We start from the raw sequence: 18,710 nt of genomic DNA, 5'->3' as shown, positions 1-18,710 counted from the left end.
GTTTCAAGTTACAGTGTGACTGGAATACATCAGATTTTTGCATTACACCCCAAGTTTATAATGAGTCTGAACATCACTGGGACATGGTTAGATGTGATCTACAGGGAAGAGAACATAATCTCACTTTAGACATTTCTAAATTAAAAGAACAAATTTTTGAAGCCTCTCAAGCTCACTTATCCATTGTGCCTGGAGCTGAGGCATTAGATCAAGTGGCAAAAAATCTTTATGGATTAAACCCCATGACTTGGATTAAGTCTATTGAGAGCTGTACTGCAGTAAATTTTGGAATTATGTGTCTCTGTTTAATCGGCTTGTTTTTAGTGTACCGAATCAGTCAAAGAATCCTCTGTCAAAATCGAGAGAACAAACAAGCCTTCATCGCCATGGCACATTTATATAAAAGGAAAGGGAGAGAGGATGTTGCAGGAAGTCAGGGACTCTGAACGGAGGGACCCGCTGCAGCCACAGCAGAAAAACATAAAATGTGAAGATTTCATGGACATTTATTAGTTCCCCAAATTAATACTTTTATAATTTCCTATGTCTGTCTTTACTTTAATCTCTTCATCCTATCATCTTCTTTGTAAGCTGAGGAGGATATATGTCACCTCAGGCCCCTGTGATGATTGTGTTAACTGCATAAATTGTTTGTAGAGCATGTGTGTTTGAACAATATGAAATCTGGGCATCTTGAAAACAGAACAGGATAACAGTGACGTTCAGGGAACAAGGGAGGTAACCTTGAACTGGCCGGAACAGAGGCATATTTCCTCTCTTTAACAAATAGAAGAAATATTGCTGAATTCTTTTTCTCAGCAAGCAACCTCCCTGAGAAAAAGAATGCACTCTGAGGGTAGGCCTATAGACCACCCCATTGGAAGTGTGCCGCCTTTTACAGTCGAAAGTGAAGGGATGAAATCAACCCTGGTCTCCTATAGCGCTCCCAGGCTTATTAGGAAGAGGAAATTCCCACCTAATAAATTTTGGTCAGACGGGTTGTCTGCTCTCAAACCCTGTTTCCTGATAAGATGTTATCAATGACAATGCGTTCCTGAAATTTCATTAGCAATTTTAATTTTGCCCCATCCTGTGGTCCTGTGATCTCACCCTGCCTCCACGTGCTTTGTGATATTTTATTACCTCGTGAAGTATGTGATCTCTGTGTTGGTACCAGAAACTGAGGCAATTGCAGGAGTTGCTGATGGCCTTGCAAATCTTAACCCTGTCACTTGGGTTAACACCATCTGAAGTACTACTATTGTAAATTTCATATGAATCCTTGTGTGCCTGTTCTGTCTACTGTTAGTTTGCAGGTATACCCAACAATTCCAAAGAGACAGCGACCATCGAGAACGAGCCATGATGATGATGGCGGTTTTGTTGAAAGAAAAGGGGGAAATGTGGGGAAAAGAAAGATCAGATTGTTACTGTGTATATATAGAAAGAAGTAGACATAAGAGACTTCATTTTGTTCTGTATTTGAGATGCTGTTAATCTGTGACCCTGCCCCCAACCCTGTCCTTGCAAGAGACATGTGCCATGGTGACTCAAGGTTTAATGGATTTGGGGCTGTGCAGGGTGTGCTTTGTTAAGCAAGTGCCTGAAGGCAGCTTGCTGGTTAAAAGTCATCACCATTCTCTTAATCTCAAGTACCCAGGGACACATACACGGAGGAAGGTCCCAGGGACCTCTGCCTAGGAAAGCTAGGTATTGTCCAAGGTTTCTCCCCATGTGATAGTCTGAAATATGGCCTCGTGGGAAGGGAAAGACCTGATCGTCCTCCAGCCTGACACCCATGAAGGGTCTGTGCTGAGGACGACTAGTATAAGAGGAAAGAAGGCCTCTTGGCAGTTGAGACAGAGAAAAGCATCTGTCTCCTGCCCATCCCTGGGCAATGGAACTTCTCAGTGTAAAACCTGATTGTATATTCTATTTACTGAGAAAGGAGAAAACCGCCTTAGGGCTGAAGGTGGGATGTGCTAGTGACAATGCTGCTCTTTATGCACTAAAAAGGTTTATGGAGATGTTTGCATATGCACATCAAGGCACAGCACTTTTCCTTAGACTTATTCATGTCACAGAGATCTTTATTCATATGTCTTACTGCTGACCTTCTTCCTACTATGATCCTATTATCCTGCCACTTCCCTTTTCTAAGATGGTAAAGATAATGATCAATAAACACTGAGGGAACTCAGAGACCGGTGCCAGCGTGGGTCCTCTGTATGCTGAGCGCCAGTCCCCTGGGCCCACTTTTTCTTTCTCTATACTTTGTCTCTGTGCCTCACTTCTTTTCTCAAGTCTCTCGTTCCACCTAACGAGAAACACCCACAGGTGTGGAGGGGCAGGCCACCCCTTCAAGTCTACAAATAAGAATTAGAGAAGTAACAAGATTCAAAAATAATTGAGCTAGATTAGGTCTGACAAGTTTACTTTTAAACTTTAAGCAGTCTTGGGAAAAAAATCAGATACTATTATATGAGTTTTATTATATATGCAGTCTCTTTAGTGAACAATTCCTAAAGCATCAGAGGAATTAGAATATGACAGGTATGTGCCCACCTTTAGGCCCTTCATCTCCACATGATATGCTTATATTTATTAGGTCTTTGTTTTTTATTGTTATTTTTTGTTTTTGTTTTTTGAGGCAAGGTCTCACTCTGTCACCCAGGCTGGAGTGCAGTGGTGAGATCTCAGCTCACTGTAACCTCTACCTACTGGGTTCAAGCGATTCTCCCACCTTGGCCCCTCAGGTAGCTGGGACTACAGGTGTCCGCCACCACTCCAGGCTATTTTTTGTATTTTTAGTAGAGATGGGGTTTCACCATATTGCCCAGGCTGGTCTTGAACTCCTGGGCTCAAGTGATCTGCCAGCCTCGGCCTCCCAAAGTGCTGGGATTACAGGTGTGAGCCACTGCACTTAGGTTTTGGCTTTGTTACTTAGTTCCATGTTACATCTTTGCCAGGTAATCACTCAAGTATATGTACCACAGACTAGCAAGTGGCCCCCAAAAAGTGGCTTTTAGGCTGGAGGTGATGGTTCAGGCCTGTAATCCCAGCACTTTGGGAGGCTGAGGCGGGTGGAGTGCTTGAGCCCAGGATTTCGAGACCAGTCTAACCATCATGGCAAAATTGTGTCTCTATAAAGAAATACAAAAGAAAATTAGCCAAGAGTGGTGGTGCACTCCTGTAGAGCTAGCTACTCAGGAGGCTGAGGCTAGAGGATCCCTTGAGCCTGGGAGGTCGAGGCCACAGTGGGCCATGATTGTTCCATTGCACTCCAGCCTTATTTATTTAGAGAGAGAGCTAGACCCTGTCTCTAAATAAATAAATAGATAAGTGGCTTTAAAAAAACCAGTTACAGAAGTGCACTTAGAGAGGAGCTGCACAAGAGTTGGTACTGAGATTTTTTAAACATTTTATTAATGACTTAGAAAAAAATGATACATAATTAAATGTACTCATGAAATTTGCCACGCCACTAAACTATCTGGGTGGCTAACATTTTGGGGAGGCATATTTTTAACGTGTGTGTCTAGTTAAAAGAAGTGAGACGCCAGGCGTGGTGCTCAATGCCTGTCATCCCAGCACTTTGGGAGGTCAAGGCAAGCAGATCACTTGAGGTCAGGAGTTTGAGACCAGCCTGGCCAACATTATGAAACCCCATCTCTACTAAAAATACAAAATTAGCCAGGCATGGTGGCAGGCACCTGTAATTCCAGCTACTCGGGAGGCTGAGGCAGGAGAATCACTTGAACCCGGGAGGCAGAGATTGTAGTAAGCCAAGATCGTGCCACTGCACCCCAGCCTGGGCGACAAAGTGAAATTTCGTCTCAAAAAAAAAAAAAAAAGAAGTGAGACAAAAAGTACTGGATGTGCGGATGTGCCAGGCAGCGTTACTCATGCCTGTAATCCTAGCACTCTGAGAGGCTGAGGCAGGAGGATCACTTGAGCCCAGGAGTTGGAAACCAGCCTGGGCAAGATGGTGAGATCTCATCTCAAAAAAAAAAAAAAAAAAAAAACTGGATGAAATTCTTTAGAAAAAAATAAAGAATAATTTATTCAGGAAAAAATACATGTTTTGAAGTAAAATTGGGACAACTGAGAAGTATAATATTGTATTTAAAAGTGAGTATGATTATTGGATCCATGAAGGAGAGTAGAGCTTAAAAATATATAAGCTTTAATTCTCAGCACATTTCATTCATTTATTAGAATATTGTGTTCACCATGGGACCCTGAAGCAATAGTATTGCATCTGAAAATCCTGGAGATTTGACAGTAGAGGAGATGTAATAATGAAATCAATGGCTTTTGGCCTAACGGAAGCAAAAAATCAAAGGCAATGGAAGCTTGCGGCGTAAACAGGTAGGGGTATCAAGGAGGATGAATCCAGAAACTGAAGGATGCTATGCCTTGAAAAGCATTTAGAGGGAAATTCACTTTGTAGCACATTGCTACCAGACTTCAGTATTCTCAAGCTCCATGAAAGCTTACAAACATCTGTGTAAATAGAGCACTCTCTCATCCACACTGTGGCTTTGCTAACCTACCTATCAAGTGGTGCTGCATTCACCAAACTTTTCTAGTGTACCCGATTTCTTTACCTAAGGTTTTTAGCCCCTGTCAGCTAACTTCTCATTGAAATATAATGACTGTTCAATATCATAATTTTAAAAGCCAAAAGAAAAGCCTTTCAGAAAAAACTCAATTTCTTAGCAAAAGAATATCTTATTAAAATGTCAGTATGTGGAAACATTTTTTCTCCTGACACGCTAAAGTTAATGAGAGTTACAAATCCTATTAAACAAATCTTCTTAATGGATTTTGTAGAAACTATCCAAAAACACTTCAGGCCAATCTGCTGGGGTGGGAAAGGAGAGTGCATGTTGGGGTAGAGAAATACTGAGGGGGAAAGAGTTTTTTCAGTCTGAAGGATTGTATTTGATGACCTACTTTAACCACTTAAGTAATGAGTAATTTTGGGGAAAACATTTCAACTCCTTTTTTTTTGAGACAGAGTCTCGCTCTATCGGCCAGGCTGGAGAGCAATGGTACGATCTCAGCTCACTGCAACCTCCGCCTCCCAGGCTCAAGCAATTCTCCTGCCTCAGCCTCCCAAGTAGCTGGGATTACAGGCATGTGCCACCACGACCAGCTAAGTTTTGTATTTTTAGTAGAGATGGGGTTTCACCATGTTGGCCAGGCTGGTCTCGAACCCCTGAGCTCAGGTAATCCTTCTGTCTCAGCCTCCCAAAGTGCTGGGATTACAGGTGTGAACCACCACGCCCGGCCTCAACTCTTTAAATCTCAGGTTTGTTTTTGTTATTTCCTAATCTGAAAAATAAGGATAGTGCAGTGGTGCAGTGGCAAATGTTTAACCACTGGTTCTCTAGGGGACAAAAATCCCAGTTTAGTAGGATTTGTTGATTTCCACATTGTAAATATTCCCACAACAACTAATTTTAAACTATCTACATGACATCATTGAATGAGTACTACTATACAAGCCAGCACCGGCACTCCACTGGGAATATGATGGTTAAATGGAAATGTATATATACAAGCACTTTACACAGTTACACTACACAAATGTTACATGGGGCATTTTCTTATATAACATCTTTTTATGGTACTAGTCAATAAAAACTAGTTATCTTTCTGTGACACACATATACAAACTCCTAAATTTTTAGAGAAAAAATAAATTGTGTTATGTACATTACAGATGGGAAATTAGATATTTTAAAACTATGTTCAACAGAAATAAATCTTGGGTGCCCCCAAAATGATCAGAACACTCAATTACACCTAATCTAATATATTCAGGTTATGCAGCATTGTTTCTATCATTAGTTGGAAAGAGATAACTTATTTCAGGAAAAATACATTTAACTAAAAATTGCTTGTGTAGCTAACAAGAGATCCCCAAAATATTATACATGAAGCAAACCCGTCAGAATTAAAGAGAGGGGGACATAAGACAGTTTCAACAATAATAGTTAGGGAATTTAATTTCCACTTTCAACCACATATTGAAGAACCAGACAGAAGACCCCAAGAAATAGAAGACTTGAATAACACTATAAATCAACTGTACCTAACAGATATATGTAAAACACACCATCCCAACAATAGCAGAATACACATTATTCTCAAGAACACATGGAAAATTTTCTCCCAGATAGACTATACATCAGACCACAAAGCAAATCTCAATACGTTTTAAAAGATTAAAATTATACAAACTATGTTCTCTGACTACAATGGAGTAAAATCAGAAAATAACAGAAGGAAAACTGGAAAACTCGCAAATATATAGAAATTAAACAGTACCCCTAAATAAACAATGAGACAATGAGAAACCGCAAGAAATAAGAAAATACTTAGAGGTGAACACAACAAATCAAGATTTATGGCATGAGGTGAGCATAGTGGCTCAAGTCCATAATCCCAGCACTTTGGAGGCCGAGGCAGGAAGATTGCTTGAGCCCAGGAGTTTGAGACCAGCCTGGACAACTGAGTGAGACCCCATCTCTACAAACAATTTTTAAAAATTAGTTGAGTGTGGTGGCACGCACTTGTAGTCCTAGCTACTCCAGAGGCTGAGGCAGGAGGATCGCTCGAGCCCAGGAAGGTAGAGGCCGCAATGAGTTATGACTGCACCACTGGCCCTCCAGCCTGGGTGACACAGTGAGGCACTATCTCAAAAAATAAAAATAAATAAATAAAGACCTATGAGGTGCAGTGAAAGCAGTGCTCAGAGGCAAATTTATAGCTGCAAATGCCTGCATTAAAAAAATAAAAAGATCTCAAATCAATAAAGTGAAATTCCACATTAAGAAACTATAGAAACTAAAAATAAAAACAAAACAAACCCAAAGCAAGCAGGAAAAAAAGATTGAAGCACAAATGAATGAAATAGAGAACAGAAAAACTACAGAATCAATGAAACTGAAAATAGGTTCTTTAAAAAGATAAACAAAATTAGCAAACCTTTCGCTACCCTGACCAAGGCAAAAATAGAGAAGACTCAAACTACTAAAACCAGGAATGAAGGCAGGGACATTCCTGCTGACCTTACAGAAATAAATAAGATTATAAGAGAATACGAGGACAATTGCAGGCCAACAAATTAGAAACCTACATGAAATACACAAACTCTTAGCAATACACAAACTACCAAAACTGACTCAAGGAAAAACGGAAAATCTGAGATCTTTAAGAAGAGACTGAATCAGAAATCAAAAAACTTCCAGGAAAGAGAAGCTCAGGACTAGATGGCTTCATAATGAATTCTACCCAATGTTTAAAAAGGAATTAACACCAATCCTTCTCAAATTCTTCCAAAAAAATAGAAGAGGAAGAAATTCTTAACTCATTCTCTGAGTCCAGAATTAACCCGAGACAACAAACAGAGTAAGAGATCACATGAAAACTACTGACCAGTATCTCTTAGGAATATAGATGCAAAAATCCTCAACAAAAGATTAGCAAATTAAATCTAGCATTATATTAAAAGAACTACACGCCATTATCCCGGGAATACAAAGCGGCTCACCATACACAAAGCAATTATTATTTATATTTATTATTATATATTATTATATATTTTTAATTATCATATTTATTACTATTTTAATAAAATGAAGGGAAAAAACCTAAACGATCATCTCAGTAGGCATCAAACACACATTTGACATGATACAACATTCCTTTGTGGTAAAAATACTCAACAAACTAGGAACAGAAGGGCATTTCTTCAACCTGTTTTATAAGCATTTGTGTAATGCAGTCTGATTTATATAATCAAAATGGAGTAGCAAAGATAGTAGGACTTACTAAATATAAAAGGATGGGCCGGGTGTGGTGGTTCATGACTGTAATCCCAACATTTTGGGAGGCCGAGGCAGGCGGATCGCTTGAGGCCAGGAGTTTGAGACCAGCCTGGCCAACAGGGCAAAAGCCCTGTTTCTACTAAAAATTCAAAAATTAGCTGGGCCTGGTGGCATGCACCTGTAATCCCAGCTACTTGGGAGGCTGAGGCAGGAGAATTGCTTGAATCCAGGAGGTGGAGGCTGCAGTTAGCTGGGATCATACCACTGCACTCTAGCCTGGGCGACAGAGCGAGACCCTGTCTCAAACATAAATAAATAATTTAATGAATGAAAATATTATTGTTGGCCCATTTAATGATAAAAATATCATATTAATATAACATGGGAGTACTGTCTTTTTCATATCATACTAGCAAAGATTAAAAGTGTGCTAAGCTGGGTGTGGCAGCTCACGTCTATAGCCCAGCTACTTGGGACGCTGAGGCAGGATCAGCCTGGGGAACAAAGCAAGACCTTGTCTCTAAAAGAAAAAAATATATATATATATATATTTTTTAAATTTTTAAAAATTATTTATTGAAATTCAAGTTTATTTAACAAAAATAACTGAGCTTAAAAAAAAATCGGAACACCTAATTTACATTTAATTCCAATAAACCCAGATTATGCTGTATTATACCTTTATAGTAAACAGTTTCTTTGCAGTGTGTTAGCTGTGTAAATATAAGAACCAATAAACTACATCTTAGATATGCTCTCAAACAGAATTTAAGTTCCAACATTAATATGAAACAAAATATTTATAATTCAGCCATTTAGATATTGGTTCAATTTTCTTTATTCAGAAAGGTCTATGTAGCTTAATCTGAATCTCAGTAACTGGGCAAGTTACTTAATTTCTCTAAACCTCAGACATCTCTCATCTACTGAAGAAGGACTAATAACATCTCCCCCAAAGTATTGTTGTGAGGTTTAAGAAAATGACATTTTATTTGGTGTCTGACATGTAAACTGGTATTTAATGAGGAATGCGTTCTCTCTTCTAATTAGAAGTACTAAGTTTTTATATTAAAACTAACTTCATCTTTGGAGTCTACTTTAGTACCAGCTTAGCCTCAAAGAGGTTCATATGTCAGGACCAATATTCTAGGCCCTTCCTTGGTCAGGTTTATATTCGGCCTAGAATCATCTTAGCCTCTGTTCACACTTTTCCCCCAGAGTGGGCTTCCTAATTCTTTTTTAATAGCACTAGTAAGTTTTGTCAGGAGAGGGCACTGGAGCCCACATTAAGGTCAGCTCTGTGCAGTCTTGTCAAGGGGGCAAGGTTAAAAAATTCAATTATAACTTTTGAAAATAGGATGTCTGTTTTTAACTGCTGAAAGACATTATGACTTAAAAACTTGACTCAAATATGTTATTTTAGTATCCACATACTGAAAAAGAAATTGAGGAAACTGGCAAGTTTTATCTGCAACATCTGCTTTCAGTTTTACTGAAGCTTATCCTCATCACTCTCATTCCTCAGATCTATTTCTCAACCTGAAAAACTTATCTGTCCCTTCTCTTCTCTCTTCAGACTCCAGTTAGGGTTTTCTTGTTTAATATTGATAAATTTAAACATTGACCTCTAAAATAAATACTCTTACTTTCATTTTCTAACAAAATTGTGTATTAAAAAAGATTTTAAAGACTATTTGACAGATTCTTGGGGGCTTGAGATCTTTGGACAGCTCCCAAATTTCTGTCTAATGTTGGCTTTCTAATCTGCTTCCCTGTGGGATGACTTAAATTAAGTGTATATAAAATAGAACCTGGGGGCCGTGGATCACCTGTCAGGAGTTCGAGACCAGCCTGACCAATATGCTGAAACCCCGTCTCTACTAAATAAAAAACAAAATAAAATAAAATAAAATAAAATAAAATAGAACCTGTTAGGCTGGGCGTGGTGACTCATGCCTGTAATTCCAGCACTTTGAGAGGCTGAAGTTGGGAGGATGACTTGAGTCCAGGAGTTTCAATTGAGTTCAAGGAGCCCTTGAGCTCAGCCTGTGCAACACAGGGAGACCCTGTCTCTACAAGAAATTTAAAAATTAGCCAGGTGTGGGGACACATGCCTGTGTGGTCCCAGGTACTGGGGAGGCTGAGGTGGGAGAATTGCCTGAGCCCAGGAGGTCAAGGCTGCAGAGAGTTTTGATTGTGCCACTGCATCCAGCCTGGGTGACAGAGTGAATTCCTGTCTCAAAAAAAAAAATTTAAAATTAAAAAAAAAAGAAAATAAATTAGAACCCATTAAGCCTTCAAGTGGCCACACTGAATATTTTTCATTAATTTTAAATACATTTTCAACAAAGGCAGCTGAATTGGGGGAAAGACGGGGAAGTTTGAGGGGGCAGAATAAAACTTAAAAATTGAATCTTGGCTGGATGCAGTGACTCATGCTTATAATCCTGGCACTTTGGGAGGTGAGGTGGAGGTGGGAGAATTGCTCAAGGTCAATTCGAGACCAGCCTGGGCAAATAGCAAAACCCTGGCTCCCCCCCCCCAAAAAAAAATTAGCTGGGCATGGTGGCACACACTGTAGTCCTACTCAGGAGGCTGAGGTGGAGGGCTGCTTGAGCCCAGTTCAGGGTTACAGTGAGCCACGATCACACCACTGCACTTCAGCCTAAGTGAGACCCTGTCTCAAAAACAAAACACAACTAAGCAAAATTGAATCTCGTCATTACAATAAAATTGGGACTCCAAAAGTCTATCCAAGTAAGCATGTGAACTTATAATATGAATTTAATATCAGTGAGGAAAATGATGTATTATTTAATAAATAGTACAGAAAACTCATTAACTATTTGGAAAAAACAAACTATACTGTGATCTTACTTCTTAAATCAAAATAAATTTGAGTGGGGCAATGATTTAAGTATGAAAAATGCAACCATAAAATATATGCTAGAAAAAATATGGGTAAATATTTTCATAAGCTCGGAATGAGAAAGACCTTTCTAAACACCTCACAGAACCTAAAGGCCACGAGAAAAAAGTTCCTAAGAAAATTTTAATGTAAAACTAAATGAAAATAGGTTTAAAAGCAAACAAACAAACAAAAAAACTGGGGAAAAAACCGTATGTGATATACAAAGGGGCTTCTCAAATGTATGAAGAATTCTTTCCTATGTATCAATTAAAAATCTCTAGAGCTCAGCTGGGCGTGGTGGCTCACGCCTGTAATCCCAGCACTTTGGAAGGCCAAGGCGGGTGGATCACTTGTGGCCTGGAGTTTGAGAACAGCCCGGCCAACATGGCGAAACCCCGTCTCTATTAAAAATACAGAAATTAGCCAGGCGTAGTGGTGCGTGCCTGTAATCCCAGATACTCGGGAAGCTGAGGCATGAGACTCACTTGAACCTGGGAGGTTGAGGTGGCAGCGAGCCGAGATTGTGCCACTGTACTCCAACCTGGGCGACAGAGTGAAACTCTGTCTCAAAAAAACCAAAAAACAAACAATCAAACAAAAACAACTCTAGAGCTCAATAGCAAAAAGTGAGCTGATGCCACGGAAACAGGCAAATCATAAAAGAAGTCAAAAGTCCAAAAATCATAAGCAAACATGAATGTAGCTAGTCATCAGGGTAAAACTAAAGATGATTCTTCGTGTATTGGATTGGCAGTGATTAAAAGGGTCACAGAAAGCAGACTGGTGAAGCAGTAGAGAGTAAGGTGCTCTCCCTGCACTGTGGGTAGGAGTGCAAATCAGTGCAGCATTTCCGGAGGGGAGTTTGGCAATATGTAGGAATATTTACAAGTTATATATCCTTTGGCCCAGTAATCCCCCTTTATGAATCTACCTGAAGGAGATAATTATCCAAAAGTGAAAATATGTGTGCCCAAGCATGCTTATTGCTGATTTGCTGTAAAAATCCAGAACACTAAAAACAACCCTAAAATCATCACTAGGAGATGCTATTGCTCCCAATAATCAATACAATTTATTATAATGCTCTGTACTTTATTAGATGTCTATAACATAATGCTGAGGGAAGTACGCAGTATACTTGCTGCTTCCAGGACCCTATATGTAACATACACCAGTTATATAAAATTCAGAGAAGTCTAGAAGGATGTTCATCAAAATTTTAAGAGTGATTTCCACTCGATAGAGGGTTTTAAGGAGATTAAAAAAGAAACTCTTTGATTTGTATTTTTCAGTAACATTGGAATTTAAACAAATAAGTATGCATTATGTTTACAAAGACATTAAAGCTATTTCTAAAAAGAGAAAACATTAAAAATTATCTTCAAATTAATCCTTTATAATTTTATTTTTTAACCAAGGAAAGAATATGAGCTGGTACTCCTTTTGGAGGCTAATCTCTAGATTACCAAAGGGAAGTGTTTTTCACATGTGGTCCTGGGTTATCTCTATCAGAATCACCTATGATAATCACCTTTTTTAAATGTAGAGTTCCAGGCTCCCTTCCCTGCCACTACCCTACCCCAACCAAACCTGGTAAGTCAACATATCTGAGGGTGAGGCCCCTACATAGTTCCCAAGCACACCTGGTGACATGTTTGTATATTTATGCCTGTGAATCATTACTCAGGAGAATAAAAAAGGAAGAGTTAGCAAGTTTACCTATGTCGTTCATATTTACTTTTTTAGTCACTCTCCCTTGCTTTCTCTCTTTTTGGCTTTCCACCTGTTTTCCCACAATCTGCAGAAGCTGAAATCAAAATGAACTAAGAGCATTAACTCTCAGGTGTTTTAGGGATTAAAACATTTAGGAAAACCCACAGAATGGCTGGTATTCATAGCAACCACCAATCCTTTTGTCTCAATTTCTCAACTTACCTTGTACTTGGATTTTTGATGAAGCCAGTGTTTACGAAGTTAGGACAGAGACATGTTGTTTTGACTCCAGTTATTTGCAAGGCAGCCAGTTCATCTGTCAAAGTTTTATGAAATCCAACAGCAGCAAACTTGCTTGAACTGAAAATAAAGACAGAGTTTACAACATAATTCAAGAATTCGGAAATGTCTGCCTTTTTCCCTCAGTTCAGAATGGTCCTCTGCAGAGCAATGTGGGCATTCCCTGAATCTCAGGCCCCAGTCCAGACCGACTGCATCAGAGCCTACATCTTACAAGATTCTCAGGTAAATCTGTAGGCACATTAAGGTCTAAGGAGCACTGAAACAGAAGATTTACTGCATCTTAGCATCACTTATGGAGTAAGAACTTTTCCTTAAAAAGCCTTTTAAAGAAAATTAGCAGAATATTTCTTTTTGTTGTTGTTCCACAAAATTCAGTGTCACTATAAGCTCTTCCTTATTTATTTTAAGATGTTCACAGAATTTGCTGAAAACTTTTCCTGGATAAATCCTATTCTTCTTTTAAGTCACAGCTTCACTTCCTCAAAGAGGCCTTTGCTAACCCCCAGTCTAAATTATTTTCTCATTATATAGTAATTCTCAGTTTTCTATGATAGTATCTATCTCAGATTTGTAACTGAACACTCAATTGAGATTAATTTTTTTTTTTTTTTTTTGAGACAGAGTCTCGCTCTGTCTCCCAGGCTGGAGTGCAGTGGTGCAATCTTGGCTCACTGCAAGCTCCGCCTCCCAGGTACACGCCATTCTCCTGCCTCAGCCTCCCAAGTAGCAGGGACTACGGGCGCCCACCACCACGCCCAGCTAATTTTTTTTTTTTTTAGTAGAGATGGAGTTTTACCATGTTAGCCAGGATGGTCTCGATCTCCTGGTCTTGTGATCCTCCCGCCTTGGTCTCCCAAAGTGCTAGGATTACAGGTGTGAGTCACCACGCCTGGGCGAGATTAAGTTTTTTAAAACATCTGTCCCCCATACCTCTCCTATAAGCTCCATGACTGTTTTGGTCACCAGTGAATCTCCAGGGCCTAGCACAGTGCTTGCTCTTAGGTGCTCAAGGAATATTTGTCAAATGAGTGAATCACAATGCAAAGCGTTTCTTACTGTAACAGCTCTTTCATTTGGAAATAGTAGTGAAATTACTTACTCTAAATGGACATTACTTTCTCAGGTTTTTCTTTTTTTTTTAAAGGGCTTTATTAAGATACAAATTCATATATCATACAAAGCATTCACTTAATGTACAATTAAATGGTTTTTGATATATTATTAACTTTTTAGAAATTGTGGTATAATATATATCATGTAAAATTTGTCATTTTAACCATTTTTAAGTGTGCAATTCAGTGGCATTAATTATCAGATAATCTTTTATTCTGTTAAATCTGTATGAATTAGCAATTACACAAAGTAGCTATGAATTCTGGCCAGTTAATCTATGCTTTGGAAGACAGAAAGCTGTGGAAATGTCTCTCTTACCTTTTTATAAAAAGCTTAGGCACATATTGAAGGTGATGCAGTTTGGCTGTGTCCCCACCCAAATCTCATCAACAATTGTAGTCCGAATTGTATTCGCCACATGTTGAGAGAGGGCACTCGTGGGAGGTGATTGGATCATGGGGGCAGTTTTCCCCATGCTGTTCTCATGATAGTGAAGGAGTTCTCACAAGATCTGATGGTTTTATAAGTGTTTGGCAGTTCGTCTCTTGCTCTTAATCTCAATCTCTCAATCTCTCTCTCTCTCTCTCTCCTTCTCTCTCTCTCTCTGTCTCCTGCTGCCATGTAAGACATGCCTGCTTCCCCTTCCTCCATAATTGTAAGCTTCCTGAGGCCTCCCCAGTCATGCATGAACCTCTTTCCTTTATAAATTGCCCAGTCTTTGGCAGTTATTTATAGCAGGGTGAGAGTGGACTAACACAGAAGGCTTAAAAGAAAGATTGCTAGATTAAATTGTACGAGATTAAAAGTACTGATGTTACTGTACTGAAGTAACATTGTATGTTATGTACTGAAAAACAACATAAATAAAAATCATATCTAAAATAGATTACTATGTGCTAGACATTGCCCTGTTATTCTGATGCATTTTGGAGTTTTGTGGGGAGTCTTTCTCTGTCACCTAGGCTGGAGTGCAGTGATGCAATCATAGCTCACTTCAACCTAGGAACTTCTCTGCTCAAGCCATGTATCACCTCAGCCTCCCAAGTAGCTGGGACTACAGGCATGTGCCACAACACTTGAATAATTATTTTACTTTATTGTAGACTTGCGGGTCTCGCTACATTGCATAGGTTGGTCTCAAACTCCTGGGTTCAAGTCATACTCTTGCCTCAGTCTCTCAAGGCGCTGGGATTATAAGTGTGAGTCACAGTACCTGGCCTATTCTAAATAATTATTTCATTGATTCTTCATAACACCCCTATAAAATATATTATGATCCTCATTTACCAAAGATGAAATTGAGGTAAAGAGGGGTTATCAAACTTGCCTAAAGATACAATACAAAGTGGTAGAATCAGGTTTTACGGGTGGGTAATGAACCAGGTTTATATATGATATGCTCTAAACTTTATGAATTCCAAGCAAATTAAAAGGCAAGTGACAAACTGGTAAAGCATTTGCAACATATAAGACAAAGATAAGGTTAATATGTGGCAACTTTTATAACGGAATAAGACAGTACTCTAATAGATAAATGGCTAAAGGGCATTCATGGAAAAATCTTAATATAAAAATACCAGTAGATATAGGCATATAAAAATGATTTACATTAGGAATAATTCATATAAAAGCAAAGTAAAACTAGACAGAATTCTTGCCTAGCAGTAATTATAAGGATATGAAGAAATTTTTATCTGAGTTTTTTTTCAATGTACAGATTTTTCACCTCATAGAATTGAAACTAGCAATCTTTTCTTTTTAAGTCTTCCTTCAATATATGTCAAACTTTTAAAAAAGTGATAAAAACTTTCTTTCCACAGCTTTCTAATTTTCAAAGCACAGGTTAACTGGTAGCCTTTTCTGGAAGGCAATTTGGCAAAAAGTATCAAATTCATTAAAAGTATGCCATGCTCTTAGATCCAGTGTTTATCCCAAGGAAATTACCAATCATGTCTCCAAAGATTTATGTTCAAGGATAGTCCGTGGGGTACAGTTCATTAAAGCAAATAGTTGAGAATAATGTGAAACGTCTGTAGTGGACAACTGTTGTTTTTTCCCATCAGCATTTGTATCCCCTTGTTCTGGTAATACCACTGTCACCAAATGCATACAGTGACTGGCTCTGGGTTAGTCTAGTCACTGACCTCTAGAACAAGAACGTTTGAAGCCATTGTTGAAGTGATGTTTTTTTCCTCCTCCTGCTGGACTTGGAATTTAAAGGTTTTAACCCTGGAACTTTTGGTAGATATCTGGCATCAGAGGAAGAGAGCCTGTGGAGGCTTTAATTACAGAGCCAAAGAATTCCTCTTTGGGGCAGTTAAGTTTTTTGTTCCTTGCAACTTAAAGAGTCCTGATAAAGTACCAATGATAATGAATAAACTGAATAACTAGTGGCATGTATGTGCAGTGGTACCCCATGCAGAAATAGAAAATGATGTTGCACACAATATATATTTATTAACATACAAATATTATTTTAAATTAAAAGCCAAAATTACATATAGATTTTTTCAATGCAGAACTATATGCTTGCATTTAAAATATCCTTAAAAATTATAACATGCATATCATGATTATTTTGTCAGAGGCGTGTAAACCAGAGCAACTCCATCTTAAATAGGAGCTGGGTAAAATAAGGCTGAAACCTACTGGGCTGCATTCCCAGATGGTTAAGGCATTCTAAGTCACAAGATGAGATAGGAGGTCAGTACAAAATACAGGTCATAAAGACCTTGAGACCTTGCTAATAAAACAGGTTGCAATAAAGGAGCCACAAAAACCAAACCCAACAAAACCCACCAAAACCAAAACGGCCACAAAAGTGACCTCTGGTCGCCCTCACTGCTACACTCCCACCAGCGCCATAACAGTTCACAAATGCCCTGGCAAGGTCAGGAAGTTACCCTATACAGTGTAAAAAGGGGAGGCATGAATAATCCACACCTTGTTTAGCATATTATCAAAAAATAACCATAAAAATGGGCAACCAGCAGCCCTCGGGGCTGCTGTCTACCGAGAAGCCATTCTTTTATTCCTTTACTTTCTTAATAAACTTGCTTTCAGCCCAGTGCTGTGGCTCACGCCTGTAATCCCAGCACTTTGGGAGGCTGAGGCGGGCAGATCACGAGGTCAGGAGATCGAGACCATCTGGCTAACACGTGAAACCTCTTCTCTACTAAAAACACAAAAAATTAGCCAGACGTGGCGGTGGGCACCTGCAGTCCCAGCTACTGGGGAGGCTGAGGCAGGAAAATGGCGTGAACCTGGGAGGCGGAGCTTGCAGTGAGCTGAGATTGGCCACTGCACTCCAGCCTGGGCGACAAAGCGAGTCTCCCTCTCATAAATAAATAAATAAATAAATAAACAAACTTTTTTTCACTTTGCACTGCGGACTCACCCTGAATTCCTTCTTGCACGAGATCCAAGAGATCCAAGAACCCTCTCTTGGGGTCTGGATTGGGACCCCTTTCTGGTAACATCTTTCCGCAACGAAGGGGCTATAGTGCAGAAAGCCTGATCCTACCGCTACCTTTGGGTAAGTGTTGGGGTCTTGTAACATATTTCTGGCGGACCATAGACTGCACCATACTGACGAGATCCCCCCACCCAAAGGAAAACAATCCGCGCACACCCGTGGGCTGACACCTGGGTAAAGAATGGGATTGGGTTACAGGCCCAACTTAGGGGAGTTACAGTCTCTCCTAAGACACAGTGAGTTACAGGTCCTTCTTAATAAAACGCAAGGACACTTTACTGATCTCGAGTTAGAGGCCTAACTTAGGAAGGTTAGAGTCCCTTCTAAGATTTAGGGGGTTAGGCCGGGTGCAGTAGCTCACGCCTGTAATCCCAGCACTTTGGGAGGCCAAAGTTTTATGTCCCTGGGAGCTTGATCTTTTAACCGCATGGCAGTACCTTCTCTCGGTACTTCCAGGGAACAAGAATTTTAAAGTTCATGTCATAGCCAGCTCTGAAAATCATATTAAATAGTTAAAAGCCTTTGCAAGCTCCAAATTAACTAATCTAGATTCCTTCTGAGAAAACAAATTGACACTGTCCAGTCCTGTAGCTCAGTAGCTAAGGTTTTGCACTTTCACAGTGGTAGTCTAGGTTCAATTCCCCACCTAGAAAGTAAGTTGTTACTGATTTAATACATGCGTGACCCTGTCTATTCTCTTCTCCTCCATGGACTGTCTTCAATTTTCCTTTCTCTAAGCATCTAGGAGTTTACCTCAGGTAAAGTTCAGAAGCTGGAAATACTGGCCGCTTGGCATGGCTAAAGTCGGGTAATAGAGCTCTGAAAGGATTTCTTCTTTAAAGAGCACTATGGTTAAAAGTCAGCTTACTTAAAAGTGGAACAAGCTATAGATATATTTAAAAGGGCTTTATGTTTTTCTCTTCTTGAAACTTGTTTTGCTGGAAAAAGGTTTTTTCTTCTCAGTCAACTGAATTATTTTTCTGGTTTTTTTTTTTTGTCTTGTTACTCTTAATGCTCACATGAAAGGCCCGCAGATAACTTCTGGTAGCTTGGGACTCCTTGGGAAAAACAAAGGAGGTACCACAGACCCCATTTTGGGGAAAAAAAATCCTCTGTTTTCCTCATGAAACCCCAAGAATTAAAAGAAGATAGATCCCTCTCAAAATCAAAGACTGTTGGCCGGGCACGGTGGCTCAAGCCTGTAATCCCAGCACTTTGGGAGGCCGAGACGGGTGAATCACGAGGTCAGGAGATCGAGACCATCCTGGCTAACACGGTGAAACCCCGTCTCTACTAAAAAAATACAGAAAACTAGCCGGGCGAGGTGGCAGGCGCCTGTAGTCCCAGCTACTCC

The 18,710-nt window shown here is 39.5% G+C and overlaps 1 protein-coding gene across 1 annotated transcript in view; it reads right to left on the bottom strand.

The window, feature by feature from the left end:
- Nucleotides 1–18,710, bottom strand: part of HSD17B11 (hydroxysteroid 17-beta dehydrogenase 11) — a 57,116-nt gene that overhangs the window by 11,788 nt on the left and 26,618 nt on the right. Inside the window, exon 5 of the mRNA XM_023198080.2 lies at nucleotides 12,688–12,825. Coding sequence (XP_023053848.1) covers nucleotides 12,688–12,825 — 138 coding nt within the window. The remainder of the gene's footprint in view (nucleotides 1–12,687; nucleotides 12,826–18,710) is intronic.

Source organism: Piliocolobus tephrosceles, chromosome 3 (genome assembly GCF_002776525.5).
Source record: "Piliocolobus tephrosceles isolate RC106 chromosome 3, ASM277652v3, whole genome shotgun sequence".
Lineage (NCBI taxonomy): Eukaryota > Metazoa > Chordata > Mammalia > Primates > Cercopithecidae > Piliocolobus > Piliocolobus tephrosceles.
The sequence above is the reverse complement of the archived record's forward strand: the minus strand, read 5'-3'. Positions and strand labels throughout refer to the sequence as shown.